Source organism: Coregonus clupeaformis, chromosome 28 (assembly GCF_020615455.1).
Source record: "Coregonus clupeaformis isolate EN_2021a chromosome 28, ASM2061545v1, whole genome shotgun sequence".
Taxonomy (NCBI): domain Eukaryota; kingdom Metazoa; phylum Chordata; class Actinopteri; order Salmoniformes; family Salmonidae; genus Coregonus; species Coregonus clupeaformis.
In genome coordinates, this window is record NC_059219.1 from 14792595 (window position 1) to 14819428 (window position 26834).

Genomic DNA, 26834 nt, shown 5'->3' on the forward strand with positions numbered 1-26834 from the left:
GTGAAGCATTTATTTGGGCTGCAATCTGAGGTGCAGCTAACTCTAATGAATTTATCCTCTGCAGCAGAGGTAACTCTGGGTCTTCCTTTCATGTGGAGGTCCTCATGAGAGCCAGTTTCATCATAGCACTTGATGGTTTTTGTGACTGCACTTGAAGAAACTTTCAAAGTTCTTGAAATGTTCCATATTGACTGACCTTCATGTCTTAAAGTAATGATGGACTGTCATTTCTCTTTGCTTATTTTAGTTTTTCTTGCCATAATATGGACCTGATCTTTTACCAAATAGGGCTATCTTCTGTATGCCCCCCTACCTTGTCACAACACAACTGATTGGCACAAATGCATTAAGAAGGAAATAAATTCCACAAATTAACCTTTAACAAGGCACATCTGTTAATTGAAATGCATTCCAGGTGACTACCTCATGAAGCTGGTTGAGAGAATGCCAAGGGTGTGCAAAGCTCTCATCAAGGCAAAGGGTGGCTGTTTGAAGAATCTCAAACATAAAATATATTCTGATTTGTTTAACACTTTTTTGTTTGCTACATGATTACATATGTGTTATTTCATAGTTTTGATGTCTTCACTATTATTCTGCAATGTAGAAAATAGTAAAAATTATGAAAGGTGTGTCTAAACTTTTGACTGGTAGTGTATATAAAGAAATGGCTGCCTTCTTGAAGTAGGTAAAAGAGACTTGTTATCTCAACGGCATCACGTCTATAAATAAAGGATTAAATGTATAAACAAATATTGCTGTAGGAGATTCTGTTAAATGAAGAGTTAGATGAGGTTGATTCGACAGTTCAGTGTTATATCAGTCCATGGGTGGCTGGTGTGTTTTGCAGGCCCTGAATGAATTAACTCTATTTGCATAATTCAATTTTTCCGATGGATTTATTGGGCTCTGATAGTGCAATAAAAAATAAACAAACACTCTGCTAAGGTGACAACCTGTATGAGTCAACATATATATGGTAAAAAACAAACACTAAATCATTAGCATTTTGTCTCCCTTTCAAAATAGTTAATGAGCTGTTTCCCCTGACTGTCACAGGTCCGTCCTCTTATTTGCACTCTGTGAAACCCAATGTCAAATGTGATGTACCGTATAACTGCATATTTGTGCTTCAGAGACAGATGTTTATTCACTTTACTAATGAATGTAAAACATATCCAAACTCATGCAAGAGGGAAAGAAAGTAAGAGAAAGAGAGCGTGTGTGCCTGTGTATTTTCAACTAGGAAATTCCAGAAGCATCATACTGTTAAAGGGCAACTCCACCACTTTTCAACCTCATTTTCATTATCTCCAGCACAATACCAGTTTCTACATATGTGAAAATGGCACATTTCTACATTTTGTAGAAAAATATGTAAAGTTAAAAAGTTCTACCCGATTACATCCTCAAAGAGTGATTTTCAAACACTGAAATTCGCGGTGATGTGGGGAGCAAGAAAATACCCTCCCTATGGCTAGAAACGGGTTGCAGGGTTTGAAAAATCACTGTTTTTGTTTAAAAAATTATCATACCCAGTGGTGTCACAAAGAAGCATTTTTTAGGACCTTTCATAGAAACACGCTGTTTTCACATATGTCGACACTGGTTTGGTACTGGAGATAATGAATATGAGATTGAAAAGTGGCGTAACTGCCCTTTAAAAGAGGGAAGCGCTTTAAAATATTCAACAAGGAAGTTCCAGAAATATTACACTGTTAAAAGAGAGAAGTGCTTTAATATTATATGTGGACTTCACTCATTACAGTTCATTATTAAAATTAAGAATATGTTACTGCCAGATTCTTTAGTTTAAACAATTCAAACCCCCAAATAGTTTGTCTCAGATGTACTTTTTCTGTACTACACAGCAATTTGAAAACAGAACCCTGTATGCTTATTCCCTGCCACTCCAAGACAGAAACTTTGGCCATGTTACAGCAAATATAATTTATTGGCATTCAAATTATAATTCTTCCATAAAAGTGCAATTATTTCAAAACAAATAGTTGTATTCCTCTTTTTTTTTTTAAGGCAGACAAGTCTAAGATTCATTATGCATTATAATCACGTGCAGTGTGTACAGTAGCAGTATACAGGTTAGAAAGTTAAACTTTAATGACAGGCCCACATTCACATCATAGGATCCAATGGATTCATATGAGTATAAAGGAAATACTAAGTGTATTGAGAGGGTTGAACGAGAGGGCCTTTGAAATTGGAGTATAGCATTACACGTGCTGTTCCTTCCCCTGTGTTTGTACATAACAACTCTATGATTGGTTTGGGAGTAGATAGACTGGAATGTTTGCTTTGGTTTGGGAGTAGATATGGCACTAAATAATGTACAGCACATTTGACATTAAATAAACAACTCTTAAGCATACAGGCACTTCTATTTTTGCTGAAAAATACATCATAACTCAAACATAGGTGGATTCACAAATAACAAAAATGCTTGGAACCACAATAAACCAGAATAAAGCTGGCAATCAAAAAGATGATCAAATGTATCTCACTGTAAGTCAAGCCTACTTTCTCACATTGTAAATTAATTGAATCATTTAAAATATAGTAATATAAGTTATTGAAATAAGTTTGAGGTACAAGCATCATTGTAGAAAATGTCCCAAATAATAAATACAGCTTTGTTATTAAAGCTAAAGGGGTAGTGCAATGTTTAACAACTTCCCATTGCATGGTTCGGACTTTGTTGTCCACAAACAACAATGCAGGAAGTTCTATGCTAAAGTTCTATGCTAGATGTGTGTGGTACTGAACCTTGTCACCGACATAACCATTGTTGGTTTCGTTCATTTCAACTTACAAAGATATTCTTAGAAATAATAAGCAAAATATTATTTTTAATTCCCTATCTTGTAATTGGTGTTTTAATAATCAAATAGCAATAGGGAAATGATTGATAAAAATAATTCCTGAATGCACATCCTGTACACTCAATAAAAAAAATAAACAAGAGAAACAAAGCAACAGTGAGAGAGCCATCTATTGCTAATAAACAAAACAAACAAAGTATTGATCATTTACACACACTGCGCACAGGGCTATTTCATTTCCCTTTTATGATACTGTATCTAACAGTACAGAAGGTATCATGTACACCGTACATGTAAATGACCAGGGCAATGGTACCCACATCAGAGATGGTGTTCCTCTATGTTGCTATTCTGCTAAACCATGGGATGCATGCGAATGCATTTCCCAATTTGTGGTACAGTACAGTTACCTACACAGTATGTATAAAAACTGAAAAGAGCAGTAAGGGAGACTATCTTTAATTGTGTATGTAGCTGTATTTTTTGTGTATATCAAAATACTCACGACCATCAAGATCTGATGATCTATTACGACATTGTCAATAAAATATCATTTCTTTACTATTAGTTGAGTATAAATGATAAAACAAATGAGCGCCCAATGTATTGATAACAGCTAAGGGGTCAACTGACATTTTTGTAAGGCCTAATAAGGTATTAGAAAAAGTTTGGTTGGCACATACTGTAGACACAGAAGGTTGTGGGGGCTTCACTGACCATGTTTGAACAGGCCTGATCGCCCAGACTGACCCCAACTGGTCCAGATGATTGACAGGGAGGCGTGGTCAGTTCCTTCGGACATCTGAGTAGATGGTGGATGCAGCATCAGGGGCAGTCTTAAGGGCAGGCTTTTTCACCTGGGAATACTGGGATTGGTGGGCTTGGTAGGTGGGCGGTTTGGCAGGCTGACCAGGCCGGTTGTTGACTCGGACCTGAGCGTACTCTGTGGAGGAAGTACCCAGGTTCCCCAGCTGAACTGACCCACCGTCCCTCTTCTGGAATTGCGTGATGTCTGCATAGTTCAGCTCCTAGGAGGACAGAGTAGAGACATGTCCTAGTTAAGTCCTGACCATGACCTGACAAGGAAAAACTCAGGTCCCTACTTATACTGCCTGACATCTAGAGCTGTAAGCACCAGAACAGTGGATAATTGCAAACACAGAGTTAGTTCAGTCAACTTGCTTTTGGTTATTTCTCGTACAACTTCTTGAGGGCAGGGAGCTTGTTACATCCCCTCAAACTGTGTGGTCATTGCTAGCCCTCAAACTGTGTGGTCATCACTAGCCTTGCATGCCAGGAGTGAAGGTGTGTCACACAGCTATTGAACCAGTTACCAGACTAGGCCATTATGGGCGTGTTGGTGTGTTTCTATTGTTATCTTGAAAGAGGTCAGTGGTGTTGATTACAAAGGTAGTTCCTCATATCTTTCATATTTCTTTCGGTTGAATTTCAGGAGAGATTAAATTGCAGCCAAATGGACACATTAGGGCTCGTGACACTTGACAGAAAGGCATTTGTCATCGCTGAGTAGCCAAGGAAACAGTTTAATCTATTTTTAAAACTTTACAATAAAAGGTGTGCAACCAATATAATATTCTCTTCCTGGAGCAAAGTCCCTCAGCCTTACAGTAAACAGGCCATGCATACTGACCCTGCTTGGAAGTGTACTCGTCACTATAATGACATGAGGTTATAAACCTGGTCAAAGGCCAGACTGTTGCTTAGCAGAGATGCCAGGAGATATAGCCTACCTTGGCTCTGGTGCTATGTTAACTATTATAATCATATAGTTATTATAACTATTATATTGACCCATCTTTATCCACACTGTGATGAGACTATCTGTGATTATTATCTTCAGTCTTATACAATGCTGATATTTACTATTCGGATCAGGATCTCTGATAGGCAGACAAGCTATGATACTGTACAAGTAGCCCAGTGTGCAGCTCTTTTTACTCAAAATGGCAGAATCAAAGGAATAAAAGCAGGCCAGTCACTTCTCTGTGAACCTGCAGTATGTCAATATTGTCAATAATGGATGTACTATACATTGGTATTACATATTAGCCTACATCCATATCTGATAAACAAATGTACTATGGAAGCTATGAAAACAGAAATTCATGACAGTTAAATGTATGACATGACAGTGCATAGTACCTGGTTTCCTCCTGGTCCCCCTCCGTTAGCAGAGCAGAAGAAAAACAAACAGCAGTTAGAGATGGGGCTGTAGTTTACAGTATTTAGGCTTCACAATTATGAAGCACTAATCTACTATACGTACACCTTCATTGAAAGCATTGCCAACTGTAATATCTTATGTTTCACCGAGTCGTGGCTGAACGATGACATGAATAACATACAGCTGGCAGGTTATACACTGTATCGGCAGGATAGAACAGCAGCCTCTGGTAAGCCTCTGGTAAGACAACAGCTGGTGCACGATATCTAAGGAACCCAACAAACTAACATGGTCCAAGCACACCAAGACAGTCGTGATGAGGGCGCGACAAAACCTATTACCCTCCAGGAGACTGAAAATATTTGGCATGGGTCCTCAGATCCTCAAATGGTTCTACAGCTGCACCATCGAGAGCATCCTGACTGGTTGCATCACTGCCTGGTATGGGAACTGCTCGGCCTCTGACCGCAAGGACCTACAGAGGGTAGTGCGTACGGCCCAGTACATCACTGGGGCCAAGCTTCCTGCCATCCAGGACCTCTATACCAGGCAGTGTCAGAGGAAGGCCCTAAAAGTTGTCAAAGACTCCAGCCACCCTAGTCATAGACTGTGCTCTCTGCTACCGCACGGCAAGCGGTACCGGAGTGCCAAGTCTAGGTCCAACAGGCTTCTAAACAGCTTCTACCTCCAAGCCATAAGACTCCTAAACATCTAATCAAATGGCTACCCAGACTATTTGCATTGCCCCCCCACCACTCTTTTACGCTGTTGCTACTGTCTTTTTATTATCTATGCATAGTCACTTTAATAACTCTACCTAAATGTACATATTACCCCAATTACCTTGAATAACCGGTGCCCCCGCACATTGACTCGGTACCGGTACCCCCTGTATATAACCTTGCTATTGTTATATTTACTGCTGCTCTTTAATTATTTGTAAAATTTATTTCGTATTATTTTAGATTGTATTTTTTTTGTAATATTTTTTGGTATTCTTTCTTAAAACTGCATTGTTGGTTAAGGGCTTGTAAGAAGACATTTCACTGTTGTATTCGGCGCATGTGACAAATACAATTTGGTTGATTTGATTTGAAACAACGTTGATTCAACCAGTGTGTGCCCAGTGGGTAGAGATATGGAGATCCATTTACTATTAGAGAGTGGTTGTAGACAGAGCAGAGGTAGATGTAGACCAGAAAGTCATTAGGTTGGCATATACACTACCGGTCAAACGTTTTAGAACACCTACTCATTCAAGGGTTTTTCTTTATTTTTACTATTTTCTACATTGTAGAATAATAGTGAAGACATCAAAACTATGAAATAACACATATGGAACCATGTAGTAACCAAAAAAGTGTTAAACAAATCAAATTATATTTTATTTTTGAGATTTTTCAAATAGCCACCCTTTGTCTTGATGACAGCTTTGCACACTCTTGGCATTCTCTCAACCAGCTTCACCTGGAATGCTTTTCCAACAGTCTTGAAGGAGTTCCCACATATGCCGAGCACTTGTTGGCTGCTTTTCCTTCACTCTGCGGTCCGACTCATCCTAAACCATCTCAATTTGGTTGAGGTCGGGGGATTGTGGAGGCCAGGTCATCTGATGCAGCACTCCATCACTCTCCTTCTTGGTAAAATAGCCCTTACACAGCCTGGAGGTGTGTTGGGTCATTGTCCTGTTGAAAAACAAATGCTAGTCCCACTAAGCTCAAACCAGATGGGATGGCGTATCGCTGCAGAATGCTGTCGTGGCCATGCTGGTTAAGTGTGCCTTGAATTCTAAATAAATCACAGACAGTGTCACAAGCAAAGCACCCCCATACAATCACACTTCGCACTCCGTGCCTTATGGTGGGAAATACACATGCAGAGATCATCCGTTCACCTACTCTGCGTATCACAAAGACACGGCTGTTGGAACCAAAAATCTCCAATTTGGACTCCAGACCAAAGGACACATTTCCACCGGTGTAATGTCCATTGCTCGTGTTTCTTGGCCCAAGCAAGTCTCTTCTTCTTATTGGTGTCCTTTAGTAGTAGTTTCTTTGCAGAAATTCGACCATGAAGGCCTGATTCACGCAGTCTCCTCTGAACAGTTGATGTTGAGATGTGTCTGTTACATTTATTTGTGCTGCAATTTCTGAGGCTGGTAACAAATTATCTTATCCTCTGCAGCAGAGGTAACTCTGGGTCTTCCATTCCTGTGGCGGTCCTCATGAGAGCCAGTTTCATCATAGCGCTTGATGGTTTTTGCGACTGCACTTGAAGAAACTTTAAAAGTTCTTGACATCTTCCGTATTGACTGACTTTCATGTCTTAAAGTAATGATGGACTGTCGTTTCTCTTTGCTTATTTGAGCTGTTCCTGCCATAATATGGACTTGGTCTTTTACCAAATAGGGCTAACTTTTGTATACCCCCCTACCTTGTCACAACACAACTGATTGGCTCAAACGCATTAAGAAGGAAAGAAATTCCACAAATTAACTTTTAAGAAGGCACACCTGTTAATTGAAATACATTCCAGGTGACTACCTCATGAAGCTTGTTGAGAGAATGCCAAGAGTGTGCTAAGCTGTCATCAAGGCAAAGGGTGGCTATTTGAAGAATTTCAAATATAAAATATATTAACACTTTTTTGGTTACTACATGATTCCATATGTGTTATTTCATAGTTTTGATGTCTTCACTATTATTCTACGATGTAGAAAATAGTAAAAATAAAGAAAAACCCTTGAATGAGTAGGTGTTCTAAAACCTTTGACCGGTAGTGTACATCAATTATTCATTTGCTAAATCAATGGATGCATTTGAGACACATAACTCATACTTACTGTTGCCAACACTCCTTCCACTGGAGGATTCTTTCTTGAAGAAACGAATGTAAATTCGGGAGCAGTCAGTATTTTGGGAAATTAAACCCAGCATCGTCCGGGTTTGGCCGGGGTAGTCCGTCATTGTAAATAAGTATTTGTTCTTAACTGACTTGCCTAGTTAAATAAAGGTTAAATAAAAATACAAAATACAAATTTGCAGAGACACATGTAGGCCTAATTTAGAAGCGGCAAGTTCACAACATTAAACCACCAACAAATTCTGTAGAATTACATTTGTTGATAACAACCATTGACAACCAGCCCTGCCAGCCAAATACAGGGAGGGTCAATCTGTTATCATATTATAAACTCCTTTTCCTGTAAACTATACTCAATATATCGCCCCTTCACACGGCGGAGCAATACTTTGGTTGTTATATGTCTATAATGACCTATAGGAAATGGTTAACTGCCCAACAATTGACCTTTCCACAGCCTTCACATATTGTGTATTACTATTTATTTTGAAACCCTCTCTTATTATAACTCATAATTGTATATCTGATTCCAGAAATATGTGTTTGGCTACTTGAAAAGCCATGCCTTGGAGGAAAAACACAGAGCCAACTTATGATAAATGGCGCCGGAGGGGATGGCTACCATTTTATGGGCTCTTAACCAACCGTGCTATTTTGTTTGTATTTTCGCATTCTTTGTAACTTATTTTGTATATAATGTTGCTGCTACCGTCTCTTATGACCGAAAAGAGCTTCAGGGCATCAGAACAGTGATTACTCACCTTGCACTGGACAAATACTTTTTCTTTAATGAGTCGGACGAGAGGGATGTGCTCAGGACACCCGACAGGGCCCTCATCTCTGTCATTCGCAGGAGAAAGAGATGGAGATATCGCGTAAGGAGATTGGGGTGCCTTGTAAGGAGCCGGGGATGAGTGGCTAATCTGCCTTTGCCTTCGGTACTATTTGCCAACGTACAATCGCTGGATAATAAAGTGGACAAACTACAAGCACGTATATCCTACCAACGGGACATTAAAAACTGTAATATCTTATGTTTCACCGAGTCGTGGCTGAATGACGACATGAATAACTTACAGCTGAGATTGAAAAGTGGCGTAACTGCCCTTTAAAAGAGGGAAGCGCTTTAAAATATTCAACAAGGAAGTTCCAGAAATATTACACTGTTAAAAGAGAGAAGTGCTTTAATATTATACGTGGACTTCACTCATTACAGTTCATTATTAAAATTAAGAATATGTTACTGCCAGATTCTTTAGTTTAAACCATTCAAACCCCCAAATAGTTTGTCTCAGATGTACTTTTTCTGTACTACACAGTAATTTGAAAACAGAACCCTGTATGCTTATTCCCTGCCACTCCAAGACAGAAACTTTGGCCATGTTACAGCAAATATAATTTATTGGCATTCAAATTCTAATTCTTCCATAAAAGTGCAATTATTTCAAAACAAATAGTTGTATTCCTTTTTTTTTAAGGCAGACAAGTCTAAGATTCATTATGCATTATGATCATGTGCAGTGTACAGTAGCAGTATACAGGTTAGAAAGTTAAACTTTAATGACAGGCCCACATTCACATCATAGGAACCAATGGATTCATATGAGTATAAAGGAAATACTAAGTGTATTGAGAGGGTTGAACAAGAGGGCCTTTGAAATTGGAGTATAGCATTACACATGCTGTTCCTTCCCCTGTGTTTGTACATAACAACTCTATGATTGGTTTGGGAGTAGATAGACTGGAATGTTTGGTTTGGTTTGGGAGTAGATGTGGCACTAAATCATGTACAGCACATTTGACATTAAATAAACAATTCTTAAGCATACAGGCACTTCTATTTTTGCTGCAAAATACATCATAACTCAAACATAGGTGGATTCACAAATAACAAAAATGCTTGGAACCACAATAAACCAGAATAAAGCTGGCAATCAAAACAATGATCAAATGTATCTCACTGTAAGTCAAGCCTACTTTCTCACATTGTAAATTCATTGAATCATTTAAAATATAGTAATATAAGTTTGCGGTACAAGCATCATTGTCGAAAATGTCCCAAATAATAAATACAGCTTTGTTATTAAAGCTAAAGGGGTAGTGCAATGTTTAACAACTTCCCATTGCATGGTTCGGACTTTGTTGTCCACAAACAACAATGCAGGAAGTTCTATGCTAAAGTTCTATGCTAGATGTGTGTGGTACTGAACCTTGTCACCGACATAACCATTGTTGGTTTCGTTCATTTCAACTTACAAAGATATTCTTAGAAATAATAAGCAAAATATTATATCTTGTTATTGGTGTTTTAATAATCAAATAGCAATAGGGAAATTATTGATAAAAATAATTCCTGAATGCACATCCTGTACACTCAATAATTTTTTTTACAAGAGAAACAAAGCAACAGTGAGAGCCATCTATTGCTAATAAACAAAACAAACAAAGTATTGATCATTTACACATACTGCGCACAGGGCTATTTCATTTCCCTTTTATGATACTGTATCTAACAGTACATAAGGTATCATGTACACCGTACATGCAAATGACCAGGGCAATGGTCATGGGGGCGGCAGGTAGCTTAGTGGTTAAGAGCGTTGTGCCAGTAACCGAAAGGTCGCTGGTTCTAATCCCCGAGCCGACTAGGTGAAAAATCTGTCGATGTGCCCTTGAGAAAGGCACTTAACCCTAATTGCTCCTGTAAGTCGCTCTGGATAAGAGCGTCTGCTAAATGACGTAAATGTAATGGTACCCACGTCACCCTGAGAGATGGTGTTCCTCTATGTTGCTATTATGCTAAACCATGGGACGCATGCTAATGCTTTTCCCAATAAGTGGTACAGTACAGTTACCTCCACAGTATGTATGAGAACTGAATAGAGCAGTAAGAGAGACTATCTTTAATTGTGTATGTAGCTGTATTTTTTGTGTATATCAAAATACTCACGACCATCAAGATCTATTACGACATTGTCAATGAAATATAATTTATTTACTATTAGTTGAGTATAAATGATAAAACAAATGAGCACCCAATGTATTGATAATAGCTAAGGGGTCAACTGACATTTTTGTTTGTCCAGGGATCTGTAAGGCCTAATAAGGTATTAGAAAAGGTTTGGTTGGCACATACTGTAGACACAGAAGGTTGTGGGGCTTCACTGACCATGTCTGAACAGGCCTGGTCGCCCTGACTGACCCCAGCTGGTCCAGATGATTGACAGGGAGGCGTGGTCAGTTCCTTCGGACATCTGAGTAGATGGTGGATGCAGCATCGGGGGCAGTCTTAAGGGCGGGCTTGTTCACCTGGGAATACTGGGATTGGTGGGCTTGGTAGGTGGGCGGTTCGGCAGGCTGACTGGGCCGGTTGTTGACTCGGACCTGAGCGTACTCTGTGGAGGAAGTACCCAGGTTCCCCAGCTGAACTGACCCACCGTCCCTCTTCTGGAATTGCGTGATGTCTGCATAGTTCAGGTCCTAGGAGGACAGAGTAGAGACATGTCCTAGTTAAGTCCTGACCATGACCTGAAATGGAAAAACTCAGGTCCCCACTTATACTGCCTGACATCTAGAGCTATAAGCACCAGAGCAGTGGATAATTGCAAACACAGAGTTAGTTCAGTCAACATGTTTTTGGTTATTTCTCATACAACTTCTTGAGGGCAGGGAGCTTGTTACATCCCCTCAAACTGTGTGGTCATTACTAGCCTTGCATGCCAGGCGTGAAGGTGTGTCACACGGCTAGTGAACCAGTTACCAGACTAGCTCATTATGAGCAGGTTGGCATGTTTCTATTGTCATCTTGAAAGAGGTCAGTGGTGTTGATTACAAAGGTAGTTCCTCATAGCTTTCATATATATTTCGGTTAAGTTTCAGGAAAGATTAAATTGCAGCCAAATTGGATACATTAAGGCTTGTGGCACTTGACAGAAATACATTTGTCTGAACTGAGGAAACAGTTTCATCTATTTGAAATACTTCACAATAAAAGTTGTATAAGCTCAATATAATATTATCTTCCTGGAGCAAAGTCCCTCAGCCTTACAGTAAACAGGCCATGCATACTGCCCCTGCCTGGAAGTGTGCTCATCACTATAATGATGTGAGGTTATAAACCTGGTCAAAGGCCAGACTGTTGCTTAGCAGAGACGCCAGGAGATATAGCACCAGAGCCAAGCTCTAGGTAGGCTATGTTAACTATTATAGTCATATAGTTATATAATTATTATAACTATTATATTGACCCATCTTTCTCTACACTGTGACGAGGCTATCTGTGATTATTATCATTACATTATTCTCTTCGGTCTTACACAACACTGATATTTACTATACTGATCAGGATCTCTGATAGCCAGATAAGATATGATACTGTACATGAAGCCCAGTGTGCAGCTCTTTTTACTCAAAATGGCAGAATCAAAGGAATAAAAGCATATCAGATAAACCAATGTACTATGGAAGCTATGAAAACAGAATACATGACAGTTAAATGCATGACATGACAGTGCATAGTACCTGGTTTCCTCCTGGTCCCCCACCGTTAGCAGAGCTTGTACCTGTTGAGATGACACACAAACTGCAGTTAGAGATGGAGCTGTAGCTTACAGTATATAGGCTTCCCAATTATGAAACCCTGATCCACTTTGAGTGTCTATATTCACACCTTAATTGAAAGCATTGCCTTAGATTACAGGCATGAGGCTTAACATTAGTAGGTTATCATTAGTTCATATTTTGTGTGTCTGTGCAGAAGATTATGGTAAGCGGGAGCAGAGATTGTTTGCCCACGTAGACAGAGGAATTTAGGTATTCAGAGAGCTGGGAACAGACCCACTGGACACAGACGTCAATTCAACATTTATTCCACGTTGGTTCAACGTTATTTCATTGAAATGACGTGGAAACAACGTTGATTCAACCAGTATGTGCCCAGTGGATAGATATATGGAGATCAATTTACTACTAGAGTGGTAGTAGACAGAGCAGAAGTAGATGTAGACCATAAGGTCATTAAGTGGTCATATACATTATTTACTAAATCAATGGACGCATGTGAGACACATAACTCATACTTACTGTTGCCAACACCATTTCCACTGGAGGATTCTTTCATGAAGAAACTAATGTAAATTAGGGAGCAGTCAGTATCTTTGGGAAATTATTATTGTTATTTGCAGAGACACATGTAGGCTTAATTTAGATGAGGAAAATGCATTGTGAACCACCAACAAATTCTGTACAATTATATTTCTTCCTAACAACCATTGACAATCAGCCCTGCCAGCCAAATACAGGGAGGGTTAACCTGTTATCAGATTATAAACTCATTTTACTGTAAACTACAGTATACTCAATGTATCTCCTCTTCACGCGGCGGCGCAATACTTTGGTTGTTATCCGTCTATAATGACCTATAGGAAATGGTCAACTGCCCTTCAATTGACATTTCCACAGCCTTCACACATTGTTTATTACTTTTTATTTTGAAACCCTCTCTTATTATAACTGATGATTGCGTATCTGATTCCAGAAATGTGTGTTTGGTTACTTGAAAAGCCATACCTTGGAGTTAAAACACAGAGACAACTTATGATAGGGCTCTATCACAGTAAATGGTCTCTAAACAAATGGTGACAACATAGGAATTCATAATTGACTACCGAACTTTAGAAATATCTCTCCATGGCCTCTAACCTTATAAGTTCCATGAGTTAAAGTCTGTTAGGAATCAGGCAACCACATCATTGACAAACATCTGTTTTAGTTTCAGCTATTGGTCAGAGAGACACATAAACCTGAGGGTCAGAGGTCAGGGAGATATGCCACAAAGCTAATACTTTCCCCCTTTCTTCCTGTTTATACTGCATACAGTTGTGGTTTTCCTCTGTGGGTTGTGACCGCCTGGTATGGCAACTGCTCGGCCTCCGACCGCAAGGCACTACAGAGGGTAGTGCGTACGGCCCAGTACATCACTGGGGCCAAGCTTCCTGCCATCCAGGACCTCTATACCAGGCGGTGTCAGAGGAAGGCCCTCAAAATTGTCAAAGACTCCAGCCACCCTAGTCATAGACTGTTCTCTCTGCTACCGCACGGCAAGCGGTACCGGAGCGCCAAGTCTAGGTCCAAAAGGCTTCTCAACAGCTTCTACCCCCAAGCCATAAGACTCCTGAACAGCTAATCATTGCTACCCGGACTATTTGCACTGCCCCCTCACCCCCACCCCCCTCTTTTACGCTGCTGCTACTCTGTCTATTATTTATGCATATTCACTTTAACTCTACCCACATGTACATATTACCTTGACTAGCCGGTGCCCCCGCACATTGACTCTGCACCGGTACCCCCCTGTATATAGCCTCCCTAATGTTATTTTATTTTACTGCTTCTCTTTAGTTATTTGCTTTTATTTTTTTTACTTAACACTTTAAAAAAAAAACATTCACAAGGACGCGGGGCCAGATGAATTACCAGGGCGTGTACTCAGAGCATGCGCTGACCAACTGGCAAGTGTCTTCACTGACATTTTCAACCTCTCCTTGACCGAGTCTGTAACACCCACATGTTTCAAGCAGACCACCATAGTCCCTGTGCCCAAGGTAACCTGCCTAAATGACAACCGCCCCGTAGCACTCACGTCGGTAGCCATGAAGTGCTTTGAATGGCTGGTCATTGCTCACATCAACACCATCATCCCGGAAACCCTAGACCCACTCCAATTCGCATACCGCCCCAACAGATCCACAGATGACGCAATCTCAATCGCACTCCACACTGCCCTTTCCCACCTGGACAAAAGGAACACCTATGTGAGACTGCTGTTCATTGACTACAGCTCAGCGTTCAACACCCACAAAGCTAAGGACCCTGGGACTAAACACCTCCCTCTGCAACTGGATCCTGGACTTCCTGACGGGCCACCCCCAGGTGGTAAGGGAAGGCAACAACACATCTGCCACGCTGATCCTCAACACCGGGGCCCCTCAGGGGTGCGTGCTTAGTCCCCTCCTGTATTCCCTGTTCACCCACGACTGCGTGGCCAAGCACGACTCCAACTCCATCATTAAGTTTGCTGACGACACAACAGTGGTAGGCCTGATCACCGACAACGATGAGACAGCCTATAGGGATGAGGTGTGGTGCCAGGACAACAACCTCTCCCTCAATGTGAGCAAGACAAAGGAGATGATCGTGGACTACAGGAAAAGGAGGGCCCAACAGGCCCCCATTAACATCGACAGGACTGTAGTGGAGCGTGTCGAGAGTTAAGTTCATTAGTGTCCACATCACCAACAAACTATCATTGTCCAAACACACCAAGACAGTCGGGAAGAGGGCAGGACAACACCTTTTCCCCCTCAGGAGACTGAATAGATTTGGTATGGGTCCCCAGATCCTCAAAAAGTTATACAGCTGTACCATCGAGAGCATCCTGACCAGTTGCATCACCGCCTGGTATGGCAACTGCTCGGCATCCGACCATAAGGCGCTACAGAGGGTAGTGCGTACAGCCCAGTACATGACCAAGCTTCCTGCCATCCAGGACCTATATACTAGAAGGTGTCAGAGGAAGTCCCAAAAAATTGTCAAAGACTCCAGTCACCCAAGTCATAGACTGTTCTGTCTGCTACCGCACAGCAAGCGGTAACGGAGCGCCAAGTCTAGGTCCAAAAAGCTCCTTTACAGATTACCCAAACCTACATGTACAAACTACCTCGACTAACCTGTACCCCCACACATTGACTCGGTACCGGTACCCCCTGTATATAGCCTCTTTATTGTTGTCACGCCCTGACTCTGGGGACTCGTATTTGTTGAGTCAGGGTGTGTATTTTCTGTGTGGTATGTTCTATGTTGCATTTTCTATGTTTAGATCTAGATTGTGTAGATCTATGTTGGCCGGTGTGGTTCCCAATCAGAGGCAGCTGTAGCTCGTTGTCTCTGATTGGGGTCCATACTTAGGTAGCCTATTGGCACTAGTGGGTTGTGGGATCTTGTTCTGTGTAAGGTATGTTGTTTGTGTGCTACCTTGGACGTCACGTTTCGTTTGTTTATTCGTTAAATAAACATGTTGGCATATCACGCTGCGCCTTGGTCCGTCCCGTCTGTAAACGAGCGTGACAATTGTTATGTAATTTTATTGTGTTACTTTTAATTTTTTACTTTAGTTTATTTAGTAAATATTTTATTAACTCTATTTTTTTAACTGTGTTGTTGGTTAAGGGCCTGTAAGTAAGCATTTCACAGTAAGGTCTACTACACATGTTGTATTCGGCACATGTGAGAAATACAATTTTATTTTATTTGGCAGGTAGACTGATTTACAGGTGTGTGATACTACAACAAAATGGGGCTTCATTGGTATCTTAAAGTACTTCTAAGTATTTGGTTGTCTCTCAAAACTGCATTGAGCTATAAAAGCTATTTCAAAGCTAACCCAATCAATTTAACCCAAAGGCACCATATAGAGCAAGGATACGTGGGACAGATAGTAAGTAAGTATGCACAGACCCACAATTCAGGCTGTTGGCATGGGAGACAAGCTAAAGCGCCAAGACAAAAACAAAGAATACAGTAAGTGATATACTTAAGTGAAATGGATTCCATTGTTAAACTTCTTCAAACAAAAAGTTGATAAATAATATTTGATGTAATATTCTTTATCACTAAATAAAACACATCTGATTTCAAACTGTCTCATCTCGGAATGAAAAATAATTTTACAACCAACATTTTTTTTTCTCACCCCTTTTTCTTCGTGAAGTAGACTGCCACACCAACTGCCCCTCCCACAACCAGCAGTACTCCAATCACAATCCCAGCGATGGCACCAGGAGATAGAGAGCCCTCCGCTGCAGAGACCAGGGAGAGACCCATAGAGAGATGAGAGAAAGGCTACACACAATGATCAATCAGTACTGCACATTACAGTGCATCTGGGTGACAGTTACAACACAACAAATACACCTAGTGGCATTATTTCAAAACAAGTTTGAAATGCAAAACTAATACAAATGAATCATCTTGCAGCAAGTTTTCTAAATGGAACATTCTTACATAGCATATCAGCAGCAGGTTTTAAAATAGATATCACTATGGCGTAAAAACTACTGCAGTTTACATATGTACAAAGTGAAATAGCCTACTGTATGCTATGCAAGCTGGAGATTCTTAAAAATGTAATTACTATCGATTTACTATGCTCATATTGTCTTTAAAGCTTCAGCTAACTTTACCTTTTACTGACAGTTTATGGACCACATATGTTTTGTTTCTAGTGACATCATTTGTTGCTGTACAGGTGTAATCCCCACTGTCAGAGTATTCACTCTTCTCTTTAGTGAACTCAGGTGAATGTCCAGGTATCTCTGTTCCATTGAGCATCCAGGTGTAACTAGCAGGGGGGTTGGAGTCAGCAGAGCAGGTCAATGTAAACTTCTGTTCTACATCTATTTCAGTTGGGCCCTTGATTTCCATACCATCAGGTCCATCTGTAACACAGATTACCATTCCAATTAGAGGTAGCCATGTGTTTGTTAGTTGGTAATCAGTGTGATGTTATACACTCAAATTGTTATATAAATATATACACTACCAGTCAAAAGTTTGGACACACCTACTCATTCTGTCACACCCTGATCTGTTTCACCTGTCTTTTTGATTGTCTCCACCCCCCTCCAGGTGTCGCCCATCTTCCCCATTTATACCTGTGTTCTCTGTATCTCTGTTGCCAGTTCGTTTTGTCTTGTCAAGCCTACCAGCGGTTTTCCCCTTGCTTGTCTATCTCAAGTTCCTGTTTTCTAGTTTCCCGGTTTTGACCATTCTGTCTGGCCTGAGCCTGCCTGCCATTTTGTACCTTGTCACACCACCCTGGATTATTGACCTCTGCCTGCCCTGACCTTAAGACTGCCTGCCGTTCTGTACCTTTTGGATGCTGATCTGGATTACTGACCTCTGCCTGCCCTTGATCTGTTGTTTGCTGCCCCCTGTTTTTGTAATAAACTTTTGTTACTTCGACACTCTGCATCTGGGTCTTCACCTGAAACGTGATACATTCAAGGGGTTTTCTTTATTTTTACTATTTTCTACATTGTAGAATAATAGCGAAGACATCAAAACTATTAAATAACACATGGAATCATGTAGTAACCAAAAAAGTGTTAAACAAATAAAATATATTTGAGATTCTTCAAAGTAGCCACCTTTGCCTTGATGACAGCTTTGCATACTCTTGCATATCCAGCATTTACACTATAACTGTCAGATATTAAATGCAACAAAAAAAGGTTAAAAAACAGTCATTGTAAACCCAAGTTTATAGCAGAGTAGGCCTACTTACAGTTTACAATGAGATCGTGTTTAGCATCAGCGGTGCTGATGGGGTTGCTGACTCTACACAGGTATTCTCCACTGTCTGTTCTCTTCACAGGGTTTATGGACAGCACTCTCTTATCCTCAGAGATGATCATGTTGCCACCAGCAGACAGAAGCTGACCATCCTTCATCCACTCTCTGGTGGTGATGGAGCCAGAAGCATCACAGGTTAAGGTGACAGAATTCCCCTCGATGATTGGAGGATTTGGGGAAGTTGTTATGATAGCACCAGATATTGGTTCTGTGAAGGACAATGGTATATCAATCAGAATTGAATTGATAATACAGATTGTAGCCTAGATTATAATTAAGCAATAAGGCACGAGGGGGCCAATATACCATGGTTAAATTCTTAGGCCATATACCACAAACCCCAGAGGTGCCCTATTGCTATGATAAACGGGTTACCAACATAATTAGAGCAGTAAAAATAAATGTTTTGTCATACCCGTGGTATATGGTCTGATATACCACGGCTGTCAGCCAATCAGCATTCAGAGCTCAAACCACCCAGTTTATAATGTAGATTATATATTATTTTGTCAAACAGTAACAGTTGCCTGAAAACACAAAGCACAAGTGAAATGAAAATGCAACATGGTAAATGTTGTGTATGATAAAGAAAGTAAAGGCCCACACATGGTATATAAAACATAAATAAAATAAATTATTAAGTTTAGTAGTGTAATAGGTGCAGAAGAGCTCTCAAATCTATGACAACATCTTAATTCTGGTTGGCTCGTGTCACTGGGCAGCTCGCGCTGGGTTTCCCTTTGTAACGCTTGATAGTTTGCAAGCCCTGCCACATCCAACGAGCGTCAGAGCCAGTGTAGTAGGATTCGATATTAGTCCTGTATTGACGCTTTGCCTGTTTGATGGTTTGTCGGAGGACGTAGCGGGTTTTCTTATAAGCACCGGGATTATTGTCCCACTCCTTCAAAGTGGCAGCTGGTTAGGATACAGTGCTATGAAAAAGTATTTGCCACCTTTCTAATTTTCTCTACTTTTGCATGTTTCTGATACTGAATGTTATCAGATCTTCAACCAAAACCTAATATTAGATAAAGGGAACATAAGTTAACAAATAACACAACAATTACATATTTATTTCATAAACAAAGTTATGCAACACCCAATTCCCCTGTGTGAAAAAGTAATTGCCCCCTTACACTCAATAACTGGTTGTGCCACCTTTAGCTGCAATGACTCCAACCAAATGCTTCCTGTAGTTGTTGATCAGTCTCTCACGTCGCTGTGGAGGAATTTTGGCCCACATTGTAGGATTTTTAATGAATTTATTTGCAAATGATGGTGGAAAATAAGTATTTGGTCAATAACAAAAGTTTCTCAATACTTTGATATATACCCTTTGTTGGCAATGACACAGGTCAAACGTTTTCTGTAAGTCTTCACAAGGTTTTCACAAACTGTTGCTGGTATTTTGGCCCATTCCTCCATGCAGATCTCCTCTAGAGCAGTGATGTTTTGGGGCTGTCGCTGGGCAACACGGACTTTCAACTCCCTCCAAAGATTTTCTATGGGGTTGAGATCTGGAGACTGGCTAGTCCACTCCAGGACCTTGAAATGCTTCTTACGAAGCCACTCCTTCGTTGCCCGGGCGGTGTGTTTGGGATCATTGTCATGCTGAAAGACCCAGCCACGTTTCATCTTCAATGCCCTTGCTGATGGAAGTAGGTTTTCACTCAAAATCACACGATATATGGCCCCATTCATTCTTTCCTTTACACGGATCAGTCATCCTGGTCCCTTTGCAGAAAAACAGCCCCAAAGCATGATGTTTCCACCCCCATGCTTCACAGTAGGTATGGTGTTCTTTGGATGCAACTCAGCATTCTTTGTCCTCCAAACACGACGAGTTGAGTTTTTACCAAAAAGTTCTATTTTGGTTTCATCTGACCATATGACATTCTCCCAATCCTCTTCTGGATCATCCAAATGCACTCTAGCAAACTTCAGACGGGCCTGGACATGTACTGGCTTAAGCAGGGGGACACGTCTGGCACTGCAGGATTTGAGTCCCTGGCGGCGTAGTGTGTTACTGATGGTAGGCTTTGTTACTTTGGTCCCAGCTCTCTGCAGGTCATTCACTAGGTCCCCCCGTGTGGTTCTTGTGATCATTTTGACCCCACGGGGTGAGATCTTGCGTGGAGCCCCAGATCGAGGGAGATTATCAGTGCTCTTGTATGTCTTCCATTTCCTAATAATTGCTCCCACAGTTGATTTCTTCAAACCAAGCTGCTTACCTATTGCAGATTCAGTCTTCCCAGCCTGGTGCAAGTCTACAATTGTGTTTCTGGTGTCCTTTGACAGCTCTTTGGTCTTGGCCATAGTGGAGTTTGGAGTGTGACTGTTTGAGGTTGTGGACAGGTGTCTTTTATACTGATAACAAGTTCAAACAGGTGCCATTAATACAGGTAACGAGTGGAGGACAGAGGTGCCTCTTAAAGAAGAAGTTACAGGTCTGTGAGAGCCAGAAATCTTGCTTGTTTGTAGGTGACCAAATACTTATTTTCCACCATAATTTGCAAAAAAAATCATAAAAAATCCTACAATGTGTTTTTCTGGATTTTTTTCCCTCAATTTGTCTGTCATAGTTGACGTGTACCTATGATGAAAATTACAGGCCTCTCTCATCTTTTTAAGTGGGAGAACTTGCACAATTGGTGGCTTACTAAATACTTTTTCCCCCACTGTATATACACCTGTTCTGAAAGGCCCCAGAGTCTGCAACACCTCTAAGCAAGGGGCACCACCAAGCAAGCGGCACCATGAAGACCAAGGAGCTCTCCAAACAGGTCAGGGACCAAGTTGTGGAGAAGTACAGATCAGGGTTGGGTTATAAAAAAATATCAGAAACTTTGAACATCCCACGGAGCACCATTAAATCCATTATTAAAAAATTGAAATAATATGGCACCACAACAAACCTGCCAAGAAAGGGCCGCCCACCAAAACTCACAGACCAGGCAAGGAGGGCATTAATCAGAGAGGCAACAAAGAGACCAAAGATAACCCTGAAGGAGCTGCAAATCTCCACAGCGGAGATTGGAGTATCTGTCCATAGGACCACTTTAAGCCATACACTCCACAGAGCTGGACTTTACGGAAGAGGGGCAAGAAAAAAGCCATTGCTTAAAGAAAAAAATAAGCAAACACGTTTGGTGTTCGCTAAAAGGCATGTGGGAGACTCCCCAAACATATGGAAGAGTTACTCTGGTCAGATGAGACTAGAATTGAGCTTTTTGGCCATCAAGAAAACGCTATGTCTGGCTCAGAAATCAACACCTCTCATCACCCTGAGAACACCATCCCCACAGTGAAGCATGGTGGTGGCAGCATCATGCTGTGGGGATATTGTTCATCGGCAGGGACTGGGAAATTGGTCAGAATTGAAGGAATGATGGATGGCGCTAAATACAGGGAAATTCTCGAGGGAAACCTGTTTCAGTCTTCCAGAGATTGGAGACTGGGACGGAGATTCACCTTCCAGCAGGACAATGGGGGGGGGGGGGTGAATAGTTATGCACGCTCAAGTTTTCAGTTTTTTTGTCTTATTTCTTGTTTGTTTCACAAGAAAAAATATTTTGCATCTTCAAAGTGGTAGGCATGTTGTGTAAATCAAATGATACAATCCCCCCCAAAAAATCTATTTTAGGAAAAATGCCATGGGGGGTGAATACTTTCGCAAGCCACTGTAGTTAGTTAAACAAATAGCTACCCGGAATATCTACATTGACCCTTCTTGCGCTAACTTTTGACTCATCATATACGCTGCTGCTACTGTTACTGTTTATTATACGTCACTTTATTCCTAGTTATATGTACATATCTGCTTAATTACCTCGCACTGGCGTAACACAGTTTCTTGGGCCCGCAAGAAAGGCTACCGACTACCGATCGGTGTCGTTGTTGCTGAAATTGCAACGTCTATGCGGCTGCATGCCTATCGAATCGATGTTGGGCTTCTATGGTGCCAGGGCATAGCTTTGCTTTAGCTAATGGATAACTGTTTATTGGTAGGTCTATTTGGTCGTAATTTTCTCAGGTTAAGCCTAATATTTCATGAAGCTATAGGGCTTACACGGTGTCGCAATGCTGCCATTTTTAAACTGCTGGCTGGTGGCAATTATGTAATTACTTTTTCAGTAATTGCAGATTGTAAAATAAAATGTTCGATACAACAGAATACTAATCAGATACCAATTAATTTTTTTAAATGTACAGCTGTCCTGTATAGGCTACCTGAACCTGCATGAGCCGTCCTCGCGTTCTCTCCCAGCTTGGAGAGAATGTTGTTGTGCGTAAAACCAGTCTATTAATGCCAAGTAATACAGTCATGCCAAGATATACCATAGATAAGGGACTGTTGATACTGCAACCCCACAACTCAAACGCCGGTTCACCAGTATGAAAAAAAATCGCTAACTGTTTCCTTTTTCAAGCCCTCAAGAACTGTTGTCCGCTAAATATTATAATCTGTTTGTATCTGCCAATTTATTGGCTTTGCAGTATCCAATCTCTCCATAATGTTTTGAGGCAGGCAATTAAGGAGAATGAGAGGCTCAATTAAAGATGTTGCAGAACTGCTGTATTTGAAGCACTCCTCCCTACTGCCCAGATTCCCTGATGTTGCTACGGCAATCAAGCTGTTTTTACCATCCCTGTGACTGTTGCTTCTGCCAAGAGATCGTTTTCTAAACTAAAACTCATAGTGAACTACAGTATATAAAAAGCATTAGGCTCTTGGTCTGATATGAGCTATTGAACACCTGAGTAAGCTCCTCTCATTGCACTGGCGCCATTGTAGCCTTGTCCATGGCATTTGTTCGCCCCTTATACTTTCAATCAGTTAATTTTTTTATTTTTCAAGACGTGAGGCACTTTTTCAGTCACATTCCTGAAGCCCAAGAAACAAACATTTAGCTTCCTAGTAGATATGGAAATTGAAACGGTTTATGAAGTACACCAGGGCTCGTACCCCTGCACATCGAGGAAGATGGTGTACTCAAAGACCTTGCAAAGGTCTTGAGAACAAACCTTACAAACATTTCAGTTAGTTCAGCCATGACACCCCAGAGCCAGTCTCTCTCTTTCCTCCCATGACTGTCTCCATCTCCTCTCCTCTCTGCCACTTACCCAGCACAGTGATGGCAGAGGGCTCAGATGTCTGGTACCTCAGGGTTCTGGTATTATGGGCCCAGCAGCTGTAGCTACCACTCTGCTTGGCCTGGATGTTCTCCAGCCTGAGTTCTGGTCCTATATTGGACAGCAGTGTTCCATTCAGAGCCCACTGAAACTGGGCAGGAGGTCTGGACTCAGAGGAGCAGGACAGAGTGAGGTTTGACCCTGATCCATACAGTACATCTGGAGGGGTCACCTTCATTCTTGTGTTTTCTGGACCATCTGTAATGAATGGTCCATGTTTAACCCCAGCATTAAAGAGGGGAGGTTCACCAACAGTGATGTAATGATACTTTTTAGACCATCTTCAAATGACCCATTTAAGATGGTTATTGTTATCATTAGTGTATCTATCTAGCTAGCTTCAGTGTCCCATCACCAGCAATCAGCCACCCAACACATACAGTAGGCAGGCTGGATTCAACAGAAATATAAGCTACATCTTAGGGGCAAAAGGATGAAGTGATAAAAGAAAAGAAAAAAACATTAAGACCTGCCACAAGACTGTTTTCCTAAGCAGGTCTTAGTGATATACAGAACAGGCAATAACGTTGTAACCGAAGCATCTGACATTATATGCAATATACGTAGTTATACTTAAGCAGTTAGAGTTAAGCAGACAGGTACTGCTGCAAGCAAAATCAAGAGATGGCTACAGTACTGTACGTGAACTACATGGTGAAAGATAAACAAAGTTTACATAAATTGACTTTCTCTGCATGCAGATAAGTTAGATATGCAGGTTAGAGACTCACAGCTGATGGTGAGGGTTAGATTCTGGCTGGGTTCTCTGCTGACGGGGTTGGACACAATACACCTGTATGGACCCTGGTCATACTGGGTCACATTGGCTATGGTGAGAGTACGGCCTCCATCACCAAGCTGAATTCCATCTCTGGCTGTGACCTCAGAGCTGCCATTCAGCCAGTGGTAAGAAAGGGGGGAGGAGCCAGAGGACACAGAGCAGGTGAAAATGGCAGTGTCATTCAGTTCCACTAGATCAATGACGTTGGCCCTCAGAGTCACGTTTGAAATGGTCTCTGTGGGTGAGAGTAGATGACATCTGTCAAGGTGTTTGTGTACAAATGCATGTGTCTAAAGCAAGGTGTTCCAAGGTGTCTAAAGCCATGATGCTGCAATAGCAGATGCGGAAGGCCACCATAGGCGGATACGTTGGATTGAGGTGCAGCCCATGCTAAAAAACAGATATCTCTAGCTCCAGGGATTTTTTTATTATGTTACTTATATTGACACATCATTGCATCAATAAACATTATTATTTTATTTTTTTACAATGCAAGGGCCTTGAAGTAGCATAATTGATCTTGAATTTGGAGCAAAAAAATAAATAAAAAAATCAGACATTTCCTCAATTTGGTGCTTGAAAATTCCTTTTAATTAATGTAGCCAATTTACAAGTTCTCCTGCTCCCTTATTATTATCAGTGATTTCATTTTTGATCTGTTTTTGTGAGATATGTGGCCACTTCCATTTGTTTCCCACTGCTTCAATTGAAGGGTGTTGCACAGTAAAACCACATGTGGTTATTATGAGGACAACAACATCTAATGTTACATTTTTACATTTTAGTCTTTTTTTTTCCATACTGACCCCCCGTGGGAATCAAACCCACAACCCTGGCGTTGCAAACGCCATGCTCTACCAACTGAGCTACACGGGAAATCCTTCCATGAAAAAATCTACCTGGTTTTCGGTCACTTTCTCATAAAAACAGAGATGGTGAGATTCAAATGGTGAGCTTAATGCTACCGCTATTCATGGCTTTATTATGTGTGCCTGCATCGGCCACATAGCCTACAGAAAAATCACCATGCATGCATCCAATCTATTTAGTCAGGCAATGTCCACATTATTCTCACAGATTTTAGAATGTAATAATAATTGGAATATCAATGCATTGGCAAGGCCTAAAAAAAAGTAATTATTCTTAAAGTGGGTAATGGCCTACTTTTTTAAAAACACTTTGTGTATGTAACTTTATGTATTATTACATGTACAATTATTACAGTGCATTCGGAAAGTATTCAGACCCCTTGACTTTTTCACATTTTGTTACGTTACAGCCTAAATGAAACATTTTCCTCATCAATCTACACACAACAGTTTTTGTTTTTAATTTTTGCAAATTAATTCAAAATAAAACACCAGACCCTTTGCTAGGTGCATCCTGTTTCCATTGATCATCCTTGAGATGTTTCTACAGCTTGATTGGAGTCCACCTGTGGTAAATTCAATTGATTGGACATGATTTGGAAAGGCACACACTTGTCTATATAAGGTCCCACAGTTGACAGTACGTCAGAGCAAATAACAAGCCATGAGGTTGAAGGAATTGTCTGTAGAGCTCCGAGATAGGATTGTATCGAGGCACTTTGGCCTGAATGCCAAGCATTACGTCTGGAGGAAACCTGGCACCATCCCTAAGGTGAAGCATGGGGGTGGCAGCATCATGCTGTGGGGATGTTTTTCAGCGGCAGGGACTGGGAGAGTAGTCAGGATCGAGGGAAAGTCCCTGAGCACACAGCCAAGACAACGCAGGAGTGGCTTTGGGACAAGTCTCTGAATGTCCTTGAGTGGCCCAGCCAAAGCCCGGACTTGCACCCGATCGCACATCTCTGGAGAGACCTGAAAATAGCTGTGAACCGACGCTACCCATCCAGCCTGACAGAGCTTGAGAGGATCTGCAGGGAAGAATGGGAGAAACTCCCCCAATACAGGTGGGCCAAGTTTATAGCGTCATACCCAAGAAGACTTGAGGCTGTAATCGCTGCCAAAGGGGCTTCAACAAAGTACTGAGTAAAGGGTTTGAATACTTATGGAAATGTAATATTTCAGTTTGTCATTATGGGGTGTTGTGTGTAGATTGATGAGTGGAAAAAACAATTTAATACATTTTAGAATAAGACTGTAATGTAACAAATTGTGGAAAAAGTCAATGGGTCTGAATACTTTCCGAATACACTGTATATAAATTATAGAATTGTATAACATTGAGGTCCTTAAAAATTACAGTGAAGTGCTTGAAAAAGTTATTGAATTCGACTTGCCAATGTCTGTATGAACCCTGCTTAAAGGCTGTGTAGTCCTAGGCGGAGTTATGGGCCAATTAGCATATATTAACTTTTACTCATCTAAGTCCACATGTGGAACAGCAGGAAAATCCTTTTTATTTTTGATTCAAACCATTTTGAAATTCTTATCCCAATGTCACACATTGGCCCCATTATTTAAAGAAAGACCCTTAAGTACAGTGAGTGAATTTTAGAGCAGATGGTGTTAAACGGTAGCGTATGTGTGTTTTGTTTCAATCAAATCAAATCAAAAATCAAATCTTATTTGTCACATGCGCC

At 41.0% G+C, this 26834-nt stretch overlaps 1 protein-coding gene across 5 annotated transcripts in view; it reads right to left on the reverse strand.

Annotated features, from left to right (window-relative positions):
- Window positions 1-10560: 10560 nt before the first annotated feature.
- Window positions 10561-26834, reverse strand: part of LOC121542877 (carcinoembryonic antigen-related cell adhesion molecule 2-like) — a 43177-nt gene continuing 26903 nt past the window's right edge. The window contains exons 3-11 of one of the 5 annotated variants that reach the window (XR_006657559.1): window positions 24219-24503; window positions 23419-23685; window positions 18227-18502; window positions 17124-17378; window positions 16634-16739; window positions 16367-16430; window positions 12967-13080; window positions 12406-12446; window positions 11351-11364 (exon numbers count right to left, since the gene is read on the reverse strand). Coding sequence is in view for 2 of the 5 variants with exons in the window: in XM_045208627.1 (XP_045064562.1) it covers window positions 11122-11364; window positions 12406-12446; window positions 12967-13010; window positions 16634-16739; window positions 17124-17378; window positions 18227-18502; window positions 23419-23685; window positions 24219-24503 (1517 nt within the window). In the remaining 3 variants the exon portion in view is untranslated. Of the gene's footprint in view, window positions 11365-12405; window positions 12447-12966; window positions 13081-16168; window positions 16431-16633; window positions 16740-17123; window positions 17379-18226; window positions 18503-23418; window positions 23686-24218; window positions 24504-26834 lie in introns of those variants that run through there. The other 4 variants (XM_045208627.1, XR_006657560.1, XR_006657561.1 and 1 more) reach the window with 4 other exon arrangements.